Genomic DNA, 13,250 nt, shown 5'->3' with positions numbered 1-13,250 from the left:
TGCATTTGTAACGACTAGATTAGACTACTGTAACTCCCTGCTTGCAGCGTGTCCTAAAAGCTCCATAAAAAGCTTTCAACTGGTTCAAAATGCAGCAGCAAGATTACTAACAGGAACAAAAAGAAGAGAGCACATTACGCCAGTGCTGAAGTCTCTTCACTGGCTCCCCGTCGAGTCCAGAATCAAATTCAAAATTCTACTCTTGACCTACAAAGCCATAAATGACATGGCCCCATCCTACCTCAAAGATGCTATAGAACCATATCATCCAAACAGAGCTCTTCGCTCTCAGAATGCCGGCCTTCTGGTGGTGCCAAGAGTCTCTAAAAGTACTGTAGGAGGTAGAGCGTTTAGCTACCAAGCTCCTGTGTTATGGAATCAGCTCCCGACCCATGTTAAATATGCTGACACGGTCTCTTCATTTAAGTCCAGGCTTAAAACGTTCCTCTTCGAAATCGCTTATGGTCAGAGTAGTTAGGAACAGAAAGATAAACCCACAGCTTCAGCTACGCTGCCCTAGGAGTAACTGTGCTGGGGGAAGTATGACAGCTTGAGCACTATCCTCTTCTTCTGACTACTTATGCTATCAAACAATATTTATTTTTTAATTCCACTTGCAAACTGTTCACCGCCTTCTTTTTCTTTCTCTCACTCCTGAGGACCTGTGGACCCAGATGTCCCTCTCCTGGTGAAGTGGTCCCTGCCCCATGTGGACGGTCCCTCATCTGCCTGAAGAGTGGCTCCAGTTCGCCTCAGTCGGTCCCTCATCTGCCTGAAGAGTGGGTCCAGCTCGCCTCCGACGGTGCCTCATCCACCTGAAGAGTGGGTCCAGTTCGCCTCCGACGGTCCCTCATCTGCCTGAAGAGTGGGTCCTGCTCGACTCCGACGGTCCCTCATCTGCCTGAAGAGTGGGTCCAGTTCGCCTCAGTCGGTCCCTCATCTGCCTGAAGAGTGGGTCCAGCTCCAGTCTCCTCGTGTCCGTCTGTCCGTCTGTGAGAGTCGGATCTCTCCTTCACTGGAACTCCTCCAGGTTTCTACGCTTTTTTCCCAAAGAGGTTTTTTTTTGTAGTTTTTCCTGGCCGAGAAGGAGAGTCTAAGGACAGAGGACCCTGGGACATCGTCCCTCGCCACCACAGACATTGTCTGACTTCATCGCCACCACAGACATTGTCTGACTCCATCGCCACCACAGACATTGTCTGACTTCATCGCCACCACAGACATTGTTGATTCATTTCTCCCTGTGGCCCTCAGAGGCAACTGTTGTTGTGATTTTGGGCCTTACAAAAATAAATTGATTTGATTTGATTTGATGAGCTTGACATTTGCATATAGCAATATCAGATGGGAGCAAGATCGCCGTCAGGAGTTCCCCAACTTGCGTACAGTTCAGAATAGGCTTACCATCCGATTTCAAAAAGTTCCTGTGTCGCCACAACCCCGCCCAGTCGTGGCATACACCAAACGCATAGCGAGAGTCTGTGAAAATTGTGACGGACTGACCCTTCGCCAATGTGCATGCGACTGTCAGAGCCATCAATTCTGCAGTCTGTGCAGAGAAATGAGAGGGCAGTGGGCCTGAGGCCGCCACATCCCACTCAGAGCATACTGCAAAGCCAACACGGTTCTGTCCCGTGTTGGTGTCTCGAGATGCTGATCCATCTACATAAAAAAACAAGTCAGAGTTAACAAGTGGCTCCTCTTTCAGATCCGGTCTCGGGGTGCACACCTGTTCGATTGTAGAAATGCAACAGTGAGCTTCGCCCTCTTCAGGGGTGGGCAAGAGGGTGGCAGGGTTAAGCTGTGTGCATCGTTTTACTGTGACGTTAGGTAATTCAAGCAAAACTGTGTTGTACCTGAGCCATCGGGAAGCAGAAAGATGCGAAGTTTTCTGTTCCAGCAGGATCAGAGAGACAGCATGTGGCACAAGCAGTGTTAGTTCAGCATAGCCCACCAGATCACGCGAGGCCAAGACTGCTTTTTCAGCAGCCGCCACCGCGCGTAGACATCGTGGCATGCCGGCTGCAACGGGGTCCAGCTTAGCAGAGAAAAAAACCACAGGTCATAGTCAGTCCCCCGCATGCGTCTGTGACGAAACAGACCGCGAGTTAGTAACGACATATTTAGAAGTTGCTGCGCCTCCGTCGGCGCGTCAGGGTGTTTTACGCAATGCATTCTGGGATTGACACACGCCCAGTAGCGTCATCACAACAAACATGGCGGCGCCCGTGTCCCCCGCATGTTCGCTCGCCTTCGCTACCAAAATAAAGGATAGCGGCGTACAAAAGGTCGATTGAAATGTCTTAAAATCGTGAAATTTAGTCTCATGATCGGGTTGATAGAGACGTTTTCCGCCATTGACTGTTGAAGCCTGACCCCTGGTGGTCACTCCGACTCAAAAAATGGCTAAATTTTGATCTTTTTTTTTGCCTTCAAAGTAAAACAAATAAGAATTTGCCTACCGACCGAGCCACTTGAAAAATGTTGACTCGGGTTACAGCAAACAGGGGTAGCCTTAGACAAATTTATATGTTACAAATACATTTGAATGCAGGTATCCAGTATTCTGTTACTAAATACATACTAAATATAAAGTATTCCTCCCAGCACTGAGCATAAGGTAGTGAATGTGTATCATTGAACCTTGTCACAATTCAACACATCTGCCCAAACCTAAAGATGAATAAAAGATTATTTTTGTTGGCTCATGTTTCAGCACCAAACATGTTTGTCATTATCAAGCTCAGTTTTGTGTTACTGTGGAATGTGGGCCAAGTGTAGCTTTTACAAAGAGGATTCTAAATGCAGTTTTTCAGTGATTGTGTTTGAATGTTGCAGTCGTCTGGTTTAAAGTTCTTACACCCTTGTATGTCCTGATTTACTGTTCTGATGAAAGTTGCATTTATACATGTTTTGTGACTGGGTTAGTGACAGACAGTAATAAAATAAATATATAAGTTGAAGCTGCATTAATGAGTTTGGGTCAAAGTTAACACTGGATAGACCAGTGTTTAACCAACTAAATGGTAAATCTCGAGAGCTAAACGTCCATGGACAACATGAAATAAAAACAGCCAAAGCTCAAGTGAGATGCTGTAGTCTAAAGTTATCAAATCAATAGATTGTGAAGAATATCAACGTACAGGAGAACGAGGAGACCCTGACAGCGGCCCCTCCACAAAACAACAAACCCAGGAAACTAACTCTGACCATCACCACGGCGACAGGGCTTATTTGGGAAGCAGACAGAGTATTTATACTACAGGTTATTTCGTGTTATGACATTTTTAACTGTAATTTGACACATTTTGCAAGTTCAAAATCATGTTTCGTGTCAGTTGAGACATTATACGGATTGTTTTTGTGAAGTTTGAGATTCATAAATAAAATACATTTTATTACATATTAATTATTATGTATTGTGTAATTTACCTTTACCTAGAATCTTCTCAGCCATGAAGGAGAGAGCGACAGCTTTAAAACTAGATTTTATGTTTTTCTATATTGTCCTTTGAATCTTTGAATTGCTGTTTCACTTTTGTTGCACTACATGTTGTAGACTCCGCCCCTAAGTCGACTCTATAAAACAGGCCTGCTCCACAGGTGAAAGAGAAAGAACTGAAGACGCTCAAACGAAGTGACACCCTGACAGGTACGAATGATTTATTTATGCACTTATGCTTTACTTTTAAAGACTAAACTAAAGACTCAAGTGTTTAAATTGATTAAGTTTGTAAAACATCTACAACTGTGTTTCTAGAAGCAGACATGCTGAGGATTGTATTGATGGGAAAAACTGGATTAGGAAAAAGCAGCCTGGCCAACACAATGTTTGGGGAAAAGATTTTCAATGAAGACGATTCTCCAAACTCTGGGACAGATAAATGTATGTCTGAAGTCAGGGATGTTAATGGACAGAAGATCCAGTTGGTCGACACTCCAGGTCTTTTTGACACTGACCTATCCAAAACCAACATGAGCCCTGAGATGTTGAAATGTGTCACAGAATGTGCTCCTGGACCACACGCCGTCCTTATTATGCTGAAGATAGAGAAATACACAGAGCAGGAAAAGGCAGTTGTAAAAATGATACAGAAGTATTTCAGTGAAGAGGTCCTGAAATACACCACTGTGGGTTAGGGTTAGGGTTAGGGTTAGGGTTAGGAGGAGATGAGGAGATGACCTGCCAGAGGAGATGAGGATTGAAGAGTGGGTGAGCCTGAACCCGTCTCTGAATGACTTGGTGCAGAAATGTGGAGGTCGCTGCCATGTCTTTGATAATAAATACTGGGAGAACAGTGAAGATGAATACAGAAACAACCAGTACCAGATCAGAGAGCTGCTCAAGACCATCAACAAGACTGTGGCAGATAATGGAGGAAAGTACTACACAAACGAGTTACTGGAGAAAATTGGTGAAGAAATAGAGGAAGAGATGGAACACATTAAAGCGACTTCATCAGGAGACATGTCTGATGAGGATATTCACAAAGAAGCTAAAGAGAATATCTTCAAAAGACTTTTGTCCCATATGAAAGAAAATCCAGCAGGAATCATTCTTGGAGCTTTCCTTGGTGTAGGAGTGATGGTACCACTGGTAGTGCTTGGTCTTCCATTTGCAGTCCCTGGTGCAGTGATTGGTGTAGGCAGTGTAATTGTGGGAGCTGCAGCAGGGGCAGGAATACAGAAAGCTGTAAAAAAGATACGTAAACGTGCAGATGCAAAACAAGACGTGGCAGAGCAACCTCTTCTGGAACAGGCTGAAGCAGAACCAGAGGAACCCAAAGAAGAAGAGGAAAAGGTTCTTCTACTGGAGCTAGAAACAATAAGGATTCAAGCTGAAAAGAAAGAGAAGTGGCAACAGGAGAACCAAAAATATAAAAAGCTCCAATAAAGTCTCCATTTGGGAAAAGTACAATTTTAAATGTTATAATCCACGAAAATATATGATAATAAAACGACATCTCACCAAACACAAATATACTACACATAATTGCACGTTGAGAAGTTTGATAATTTGGGTTTCTCCTTTGACGTTGGCTCACATGAGCGCGTTCACTCTTATCTTGGCACACTATTGTGTAATTCTGGCATAATCCTGTCAAAACAGATTCTTCCTGACTACCCTTATTTAAACTTCCTCTTCTGGAAATATAGTCACGAGACTTGAACACTCAAAGATCATGATGATGACTCACTAATGCTGAGTCCTGTATTCAGGGTGTTTAAACTTCCACTTTCTCTGACAATCTGGAAAGTTCTACAACATGAAGCGGAGAAAAAAGATACTTAATTATGTAAAATGTTGTTTTGCAAATGGGGTTCTACAAATCTTGTTAAAAAATGTTCTATAATTTTATTTTTGATCAACTAAAGGTTTTTTTTGTAATAAAAAAATAAATCTCCTGACTAACTATTTGAAGATTTTTGTTGTTGTTATTATTAGTATAATTGTTATAATTGTAGTTATTCAAAATGAGGCAAGTGCACAGATAACATTAATTTTAAAAGAGAAACAATGCTCAGCACATATATATAAGCTGTAGTCCCTGGGCAGGTTTAGACAGAAGAAAATGTATAAAAAATCAGACTCTTCTTTGTCATGATTGTTTTTGCCCGTAAACTTTATTAGACAGAACAGTTTAGCTTGAAATGAAGAGAGAGAGAAGGGAGGACATGCAGTAAACTGTCTGAGCCGGGATTCAAACTCACAACCCTGCGACTGCACATGGAGCCTGGCATATGTGCTGCCACTTTAACCCCTCCATTTACAGCCTGACAATTCAATAAAGCCACAAGAGGGCGCTCCAGGGTAACACACGCCATAACTCTTTCACCAGGTTTGAACTAAATATTCATAATTATATTAATATAAACAAAAATATAAACCACATGTCAAAAGATTTTAAAAGTATTATTTTCCTCAGTTTAAAAGCAAAGCAGAAGGTTATGAAGGACTCTGCTCATGAGGACCAGGAGCTCCTCTGCTTCAGTCTGGATTTAACCAGAAGTTAAACAGACTTTGAGACACTGAACATTTTTACACAGATTATTTTTTGCATTTAACTAAAAACGGCAACTGTATTTTAACAAAGTTAATTTAAAAACATTGTATTTTCATACAGTGACGTTTTAAAACACAACAAACTGAATATTAAAGCATTGTATTATTTCCTATAGATTTTTTAAAACATTGTATGTTTTTCCACAGATTGTACACTGTGCCAGTGAGTCTGGGGGAGAGTGAGGGCCGCTGGCCCCTAAGTTCACCAAAGCTCCAGATTCAGCCCTGCACATGATCATATCAGACCAGAGGAGAACCATGAGTCCCTCCCAACACTGAGGTGTGGGGGTCCATCTGCTGGGCACAGAACGTGTGGTCAACCATTGAAATCTATTGATAAATGACCAGATAATGTCAAGAGAGTCAAAACTCAGTGAATATATGGCTAATATTTGACTTGTTTGTGGTATTGGAGTTTATCACATCTGTCTTTTGATTTAACAATTGGTTTAATTTAAGGCCGTGGCTGGAGAGCCACGGTCAAATGGCCGCGCAGTTTCAGAGACCGCGGCATTTCCCTTATAGCCCGTTATAGCCTCATGGCTAACCCTAACCTTAACCTTAACCTTAACCTTAACCTTAACCCTAACCCTAACCCTAACCCTAACTTTAACCCTAACCTTAACCCTAACCCTAACCCTAACCCTAACCCTAACCTTAACCCTAACCTTACGCAGTCAAATAGCGGCGCAGTTTCAGGAGCCGCGGTGCGCGGCCGGCACAAAAATAACATGGCAGTTTCGGCCGCGCACCGCGGCTCTGCAGTCACTCCCTTAATTTAATACAAGAGTTTTGCCATTTCCCTCAGCAGACAAGCTAAAAACATGTTTTCAGTGTAAATACACAAGGCAAAATGAAAACAGATTCTTCTAAAATGAGTGATAATGAAAGCTTTGACCAAGTGCTAAACTCAAGACAAACAAAATGGTCCTAGTCTTTGATGAGGAACTTCGTCACTAAAACAATATTAAACTGACTTAAACCAAACAAATCAAAAAGGCCCCTGGGGCAGTGTCCAGGGTTACGCTCTGGTCTACGCAGTCGAATAATCAAATGTGACAAAGAAAAGCTTACGTTGGTTTATTGTACGCTTAGACACAACAAACATAGGTTTTTCCATCCTGCTCTGTCCAACGGGTAAAAAACATATGCCCACAAGACCTGCTAAGGTACGTATGTACGTCATAAGGCGCTGGTACAGCTAGCAGCCCGGTGTAAACGCTCCTCTTTTTTCTCACACTTATTGTGCTTTATCTGCAATATTTTGTAAATATTTTTTTCTATTTTACTGTACGATAGGGACACGCGCTGGAAACTGTTTTTGACTTTTTTCGGCTGGATTTGAGTGTCTTTCGTCGTGTTGTCGTGATGTGAGCTAACTCTGAGCTAGCCCCCAGCCCCCCCGCGCCCTCCGGCCGCCGCTAAAGTACGGCGTGCCACCGGTACACGTTTATATAAAAGAGGAACTTCACGAACGATCAGGACACGCACTGGAATCGCTATAAATTAACTTGTTTTGACTTTATTCGGCTGGATTGGGTGTTTTCGCCGCGATGTGCCTCGGCTCTGAGCCCCCCCGGCCCCCCGGCCGGCGCCGTACCGCGTTTACACAAAGGAGGAACTCATGAAACTGCGGAGGACAGTCGTCTTACCCAGAGATCGTCACGTTATCCCGGCGGATATCCTAAGGAAAACGCAACGAAGCAGACGGGCTGGACGTAAACTCCGAGAGAAGAGAGGGACAAACAGGAAGTCGGTTCCCGCCGTAGTCATGGGTAACGTGAGGTCCCTTCAAAATAAAAAGACGGAAATAGCGAGCCTCATGTGGTCCCAGAGGATTTATAGGGACAGCAGCGTCTTGATTTTCACAGAGACCTGGTTAACAGCAGAAATGCCAGACTCTAATGTAGGTTTGGACAATTTTCATCTGCTGCGGGCGACAGAACGAGAGAATGCGGAAAGAAAAGAGGTGGAGGTCTGGCTGTGTATGTGAACACGAGCTGGTCCAAACCCGAACACTGCACAGTGAAGGAGCAGCTATGTAACAAGGATATTGAACTATTGGCTATTGGCATGAGGCCATATTATCTGCCCCGGGAGTTTTCACATGTGATTTCGATCGCAGTCTATGTGGCCCCGTCTGCCAATGCTGAATATGCTTGTGAAGCACTGCTCTCCTGCACTTGTAGGCTGCAAACACAGCAGCCACAGGCTCTCTTCCTCGTCTCTGGTGACTTTAACCACGCTTCTCCCTCTTCTGTTCAACCAACATACACCCAGTATGTTACCTGCCCCACCAGAAACAATAGAACATTGGACTTGTTTTTTGCCAACACCAAAGAGGCTTATTCTTCTTCCCCCCTCCCTCCCCTGGGCAACTCGGACCACACCCTTGTGAATCTCCGGCCTGTGTATGAACCCATGGTGCACAGGCAGCCTGTGGTGTCCCGTGAGGTGAGGATGTGGTCTGCTGAGAGCGAGGAGGCTCTGAGGGACTGCTTCAGCACCACTGTCTGGACTGAGCTCTATGGCCCACATGGGAAGGCCAACACCATCACAGAGTGCATCAGGGACTACATCAACTTCTGTTTTGAGAACATTGTTCCCTCCCGGACGGTGCGGTGTTTTCCAAACAACAAGCCGTGGATTAACCGTGAACTGAAGGCTCTGCTGAAGGAGAAGAAGAGAGCCTTCAGGTCAGGGAACAAGGAGGAGCTGAGGACTGTGCAGAAGGAACTGAGGAGGAAGATCAGGCAGGAGGAAGCCGGCTACCAGAGGAGGAGCAGCTGCAGAAGAAGAACATTCAGGGAGTGTGGAGAAGCCTGAAAACCATCTCGGGCTTCAAAATCCCCCCTGCCCAGACAGAGGGGGATCTACAGTGGGTGATTGATTTAAATGCTCACTTCATGAGATTTGATCGGTCACCCGCCCCTCCCCCTGCACAGCTGCATGCTCCCTCTTCCACAGCTGGACAATGCCCTGCATCTGTTCCTCTTCACTTCTCTGCCCTGGACCATCAGCTCCCCACTTCGCCTGGACCCACCCATACCCCCTGCCAACCACTGACTGTCACAGCAGCACAGGTGAGGAGTGAGCTGAAGAGGATTAAAGTGAGGAAGGCAGCAGAACCTGATGGCATCAGCCCCAGGCTCCTTAGGTCCTGCGCAGATTAACTGTGTGGAGTTATGGAGCATGTCTTCAACATGAGCCTGAAGCTGAGGGTGGTACCACAGATCTGGAAGACCTCCTGTCTGGTACCTGTGCCCAAGACACCGCGCGACAAAGACCTCAACAGCTTCAGGCCGGTGGCTCTCACGTCCCACCTGATGAAGACACTGGAGCTGCTGGTCCTGGACCACCTCCGCTCCACCGTGAGCTCAGCCATGGATCCGCTGCAGTTTGCATACCGGCCTGGCATCGGAGTGGAGGACGCCGTCATCTCCCTGCTGCACCGCTCTCTCTCTCACCTGGAAAAGCCTGGCAGCTCTGTGAGGATCCTGTTCTTCGATCTTTCCAGCGCCTTCAACACCATCCAGCCGCTGCTCCTGAGGGACAAGCTGGAGACGGCTGGTGTGGAGTATGACCTGGCAGAGTGGATCCTGGACTACCTCACGGACCGACCCCAGTTTGTGAGAGCACGGGACTGTGTGTCTGACACTCGGACCTGCAGTGTGGGGGCGCCCCAAGGCACTGTCCTTGCGCCCTTTCTCTTCACCCTTTACACTGCAGGCTTCAGACACGACACGGACAGCTGTGTCCTGCAGAAGTTCTGTGACGACTCTGCCATCATCGGACTCAACACGGACGACGATGATGTGGAGGACAGAGGACTGGCGCAGGACTTTGTGGACTGGTGTCAGCGGAACCACCTCCTCATCAACGCGGGGAAGACCAAGGAGATGGTGGTGGATTTCCGCAGACGCCATCTGTGATAAAATGTGAATATATGATTATATTTCTGTGATGTATTTTATCTGCATAATAGTGATATGTTATCTGCATCATTAGTCTAAGAGAAGAACGGGTGTGTGACAAACTGCATTTGTTTGTGAAGGGGTCGTAAAGATGGGCTAAAGGATGTTTACCCCAGAGGGGGGTGACAGCCCAGAGGAGTTTGGGTAATGTTTACCCAAGGCTTGATCTCTACGGAAAAATACCAGCTGTTAAACAAGTGCCTTGATGTGAAGCTGACCAATGAGAAATGTGACCCGCCTATTCCAGAATATCTAATAAAACCAACCAGCATGGGAAAAAACGGGGTGAGACGCAGGAGGATCAGTCCCGGCGTTTTCTCCCAAGCTTGCCATACAAATGTCTGATGTTTCTGTGTCGTTTCATATTCTAAGTTGAATTGTGTTCTCGATGTGTTACGGAATAGCATCGGTGTATGTCTAATTCCATGACATTTTCTGGTCCTATCGAGCCGGACGACCAGCTGCCCTTCGCGGAGATTGACGGGTGAATCGGTGAAAGTCTGTGTGCACAGCAGAAAGAAGTCCACTTTTCCCGTGGCCGCCCATCGCACCTCATTCTCCGCGAGGAGAGCGCGTCGTTTCGAAGCAGCAGGAGAACACAGGCGACGAAGAAGGTCAGACAAAACTTTGTGCGTGAAAAAGAGTGAGCCATAAAACGTTTTATGCATTAGTTTGATATTTACTGGAAAAATATTGTAGGCTTTATGCCCAGTTAGGTATTACTGAGGAAATGCCCAGTTTGATATTACTGAGGAAATATTGTAGGCTTTTATGCCCAGTTAGGTATTACTGAGGAAATGCCCAGTTTGATATTACTGAGGAAATATTGTAGGCTTATGGACGAGATAAGTTTCTCACATAAGCAGGGAGTTTGATATTGCTGGAAAAATATTGGTTGGCTTTGTGTAGATAAGTTTCTCACATAAAGGAGTTAAATTGCTCACCACGAGTTAAGTTTCTCACAGAAAGAAAGTTATGATGCCTTATGTACGAGTTGTTACTGACATAAAGATGTGTGAATGTAAGCGCTGTGCACGAGCGAAGTAAGTAAGAGAGGAAGTGTGAATGTGTGAATGAGGATTAATAAGTGATTCACTAACGAGTGTGAGAATCACAATTAATCATACAAGGGTCACAAGGCGTTATTCTGAGAGATCTAAAATTTGCAGTCACGGGTGAATCATTAAACACCACGAATCTAATAAGGAATTTTCTCTAGAAGCTTGACATTGATCGTGACTGTAAAGCAAGTAGCATTTCTCTCAGATGACCGAGACCACATAATGCCAGAATTATCACCCCAAACTGTAAAAAGACAAAGGAAAAGTCATAAGAGGATTTTGGAGGGAGACTTCCATGCTCAGATGACGTGGCAGAGAGGGGTAGATAAGGGGGGTCAACAAGACAGGAGAATGGAGAGAAAGCAGTTCAGAGGACGCTCTGAACTGATGAATTAAGCAAAACTAAACCCAGCTGGTTTTAAATTTTAGTTATTGAGAGCTCTGTAGAACAAATTTTAAGGGTTTTGTTTTGATTGACAACAATCAATTATAAAGATTTTATTAAACTTGATGAGAGATGAAGATGAATTCAGATTTTTATAGATGGCCAATTTTTTGGGGAATGTGATGACAGACAGGACACTTCCTGTCCCCGACATAGAAGACAAAAGTTGTGTTTTTACGGTATCGTGTGTTTTTTGAGTGCACAGAACAAACCTACGTTTTGTTTTGTTTTGTTTTATTTTTGGACTAGACGAAAATGATCTTTTTGGACTTAATGCATAACTAGATGAAAGTACAGGACGAAAAGACAGAAGTGTTTTTAAATTTAGGATCAAATACAGGCACGGGCCTGGAAGTGATAATATGGGTAAATGAGTGACTACTGAAGTTTTTGGACATAGAACGGGTAGTAAGTAAAGTGATAGTAAAAGTTATATTAGTAACCTATTTATTTGTATTATCATGAGGAAACCTCGTATTGCAATGTAGACGTAAGTGAGGGAATAAGTTAAATAGTGACGTGCGGATGTCCTCCTTGGAAAGACATGACTGTGTTATTAACTAGGGCAATTGACGCAGAAGTGGGAGGACACCAAGTCATAAAAGATAGTCAGAGATAAGGGGCTATTGACTGGCAAAGAATCTGGAGGACTCAGGATGGAGCAGATGTTGTTATCTTTACGGATCACAGGGACACCAACAGCAACACCTCAGGGGGGGTTGACTGATGAGTAATAGGGAAAAAGTTAACATTAACAGCGAAAGAATTTGACATTCTAAAGTAAATACCTGAAGGATTGTGGAGATTCAATCAAGAACTGAATAGATTTAAATAAGACAATATCATCTAAATTTAGACGCTATAGAAGTTATGAAACCAGTGATAACAGGAACTACACAGACAGAGATATTTAAACAGTGGAATCCCAGGGGATGCAGCGTCTGGTAGTTATATCAGCAGCAATTAGAAAGTAAAAGCAGGTTACAAGTGAGGGTAAGAGTAAGTGAAAAGAGAGAAGGAAAAGCAGGTTTAGAAATTTGGAAATGGGTGTTTCCTCCGTTACGAGAGGAAGACAGAGGGGAAGACAGAGAGGAAGACGAGAGGAAGACAGAGAACAGACAGAGGGGAAGACAGAGAGGAAGATGTGATGAGAGACAGAGAAAAGACAGGAAAGTAGGCAACAATGGGAAAAACAGGTTGATAAAATGATGTGCCTTATAACCAAGGGGAAGGTTTAGAATCATTTTGATTTTTTAATACACATATAGACTTGTTAGAACAAACTAATACACAATGTTTGTAAAGCATCACATGAGCAGGTGTGAGAGATTGAGTTTGAAACTCACCTGAAGCACATATAGAAGATTAGAACATATTACATTAGATGGGTGACTTTATTTAGGCCACACCCACAGAGCAGATGTGAAATTATTAATTATGTGAAGAATTCTAAGTTGTGAACCGAGCCTTATGGCCAGCTCAACGGGGGAATTATTGAGATAATTATTATAGTTTGATGTATTTGTATTGCACACACACACACACACACACACACATACGCGCGCACACGTGGACACCAGACTTTTAGAGTTTGAGACTTTTAGAGTTTGAAACATTTAGAGTTTGAAACATTTGAAGTTTGAAACAAATGGTGGTAAAACAGATTTACAAGTTACAGATTTGGGAAGTGTAAGATTACACACATA

The 13,250-nt window shown here is 44.2% G+C and overlaps 1 protein-coding gene across 1 annotated transcript; it reads left to right on the top strand.

The window, feature by feature from the left end:
- Nucleotides 1-4,171: 4,171 nt before the first annotated feature.
- On the top strand, nt 4,172-5,391 carry LOC140365516 (uncharacterized). Its single transcript, XM_072451993.1, has one exon. The coding sequence runs from the start codon at nt 4,196-4,198 to the stop codon at nt 4,892-4,894; it is 699 nt and encodes a 232-aa protein (XP_072308094.1). The 5' UTR covers nt 4,172-4,195; the 3' UTR covers nt 4,895-5,391.
- Nucleotides 5,392-13,250: the final 7,859 nt, after the last annotated feature.

Source organism: Eucyclogobius newberryi, unplaced genomic scaffold (genome assembly GCF_026437365.1).
Source record: "Eucyclogobius newberryi isolate DKJ021-1_F unplaced genomic scaffold, fEucNew1.0.hap1 SCAF_1, whole genome shotgun sequence".
NCBI lineage: Eukaryota > Metazoa > Chordata > Actinopteri > Gobiiformes > Gobiidae > Eucyclogobius > Eucyclogobius newberryi.
Note: the sequence above shows the minus strand (reverse complement) of the source record. Positions and strands in the feature narration are given on the sequence as shown.

Coding starts and splice junctions, on each gene's coding strand:
- LOC140365516 (XM_072451993.1), top strand. CDS start 4,196: ATGAGGATTGAAGAGTGGGTGAGCCTGAACCCGTCTCTGAATGACTTG.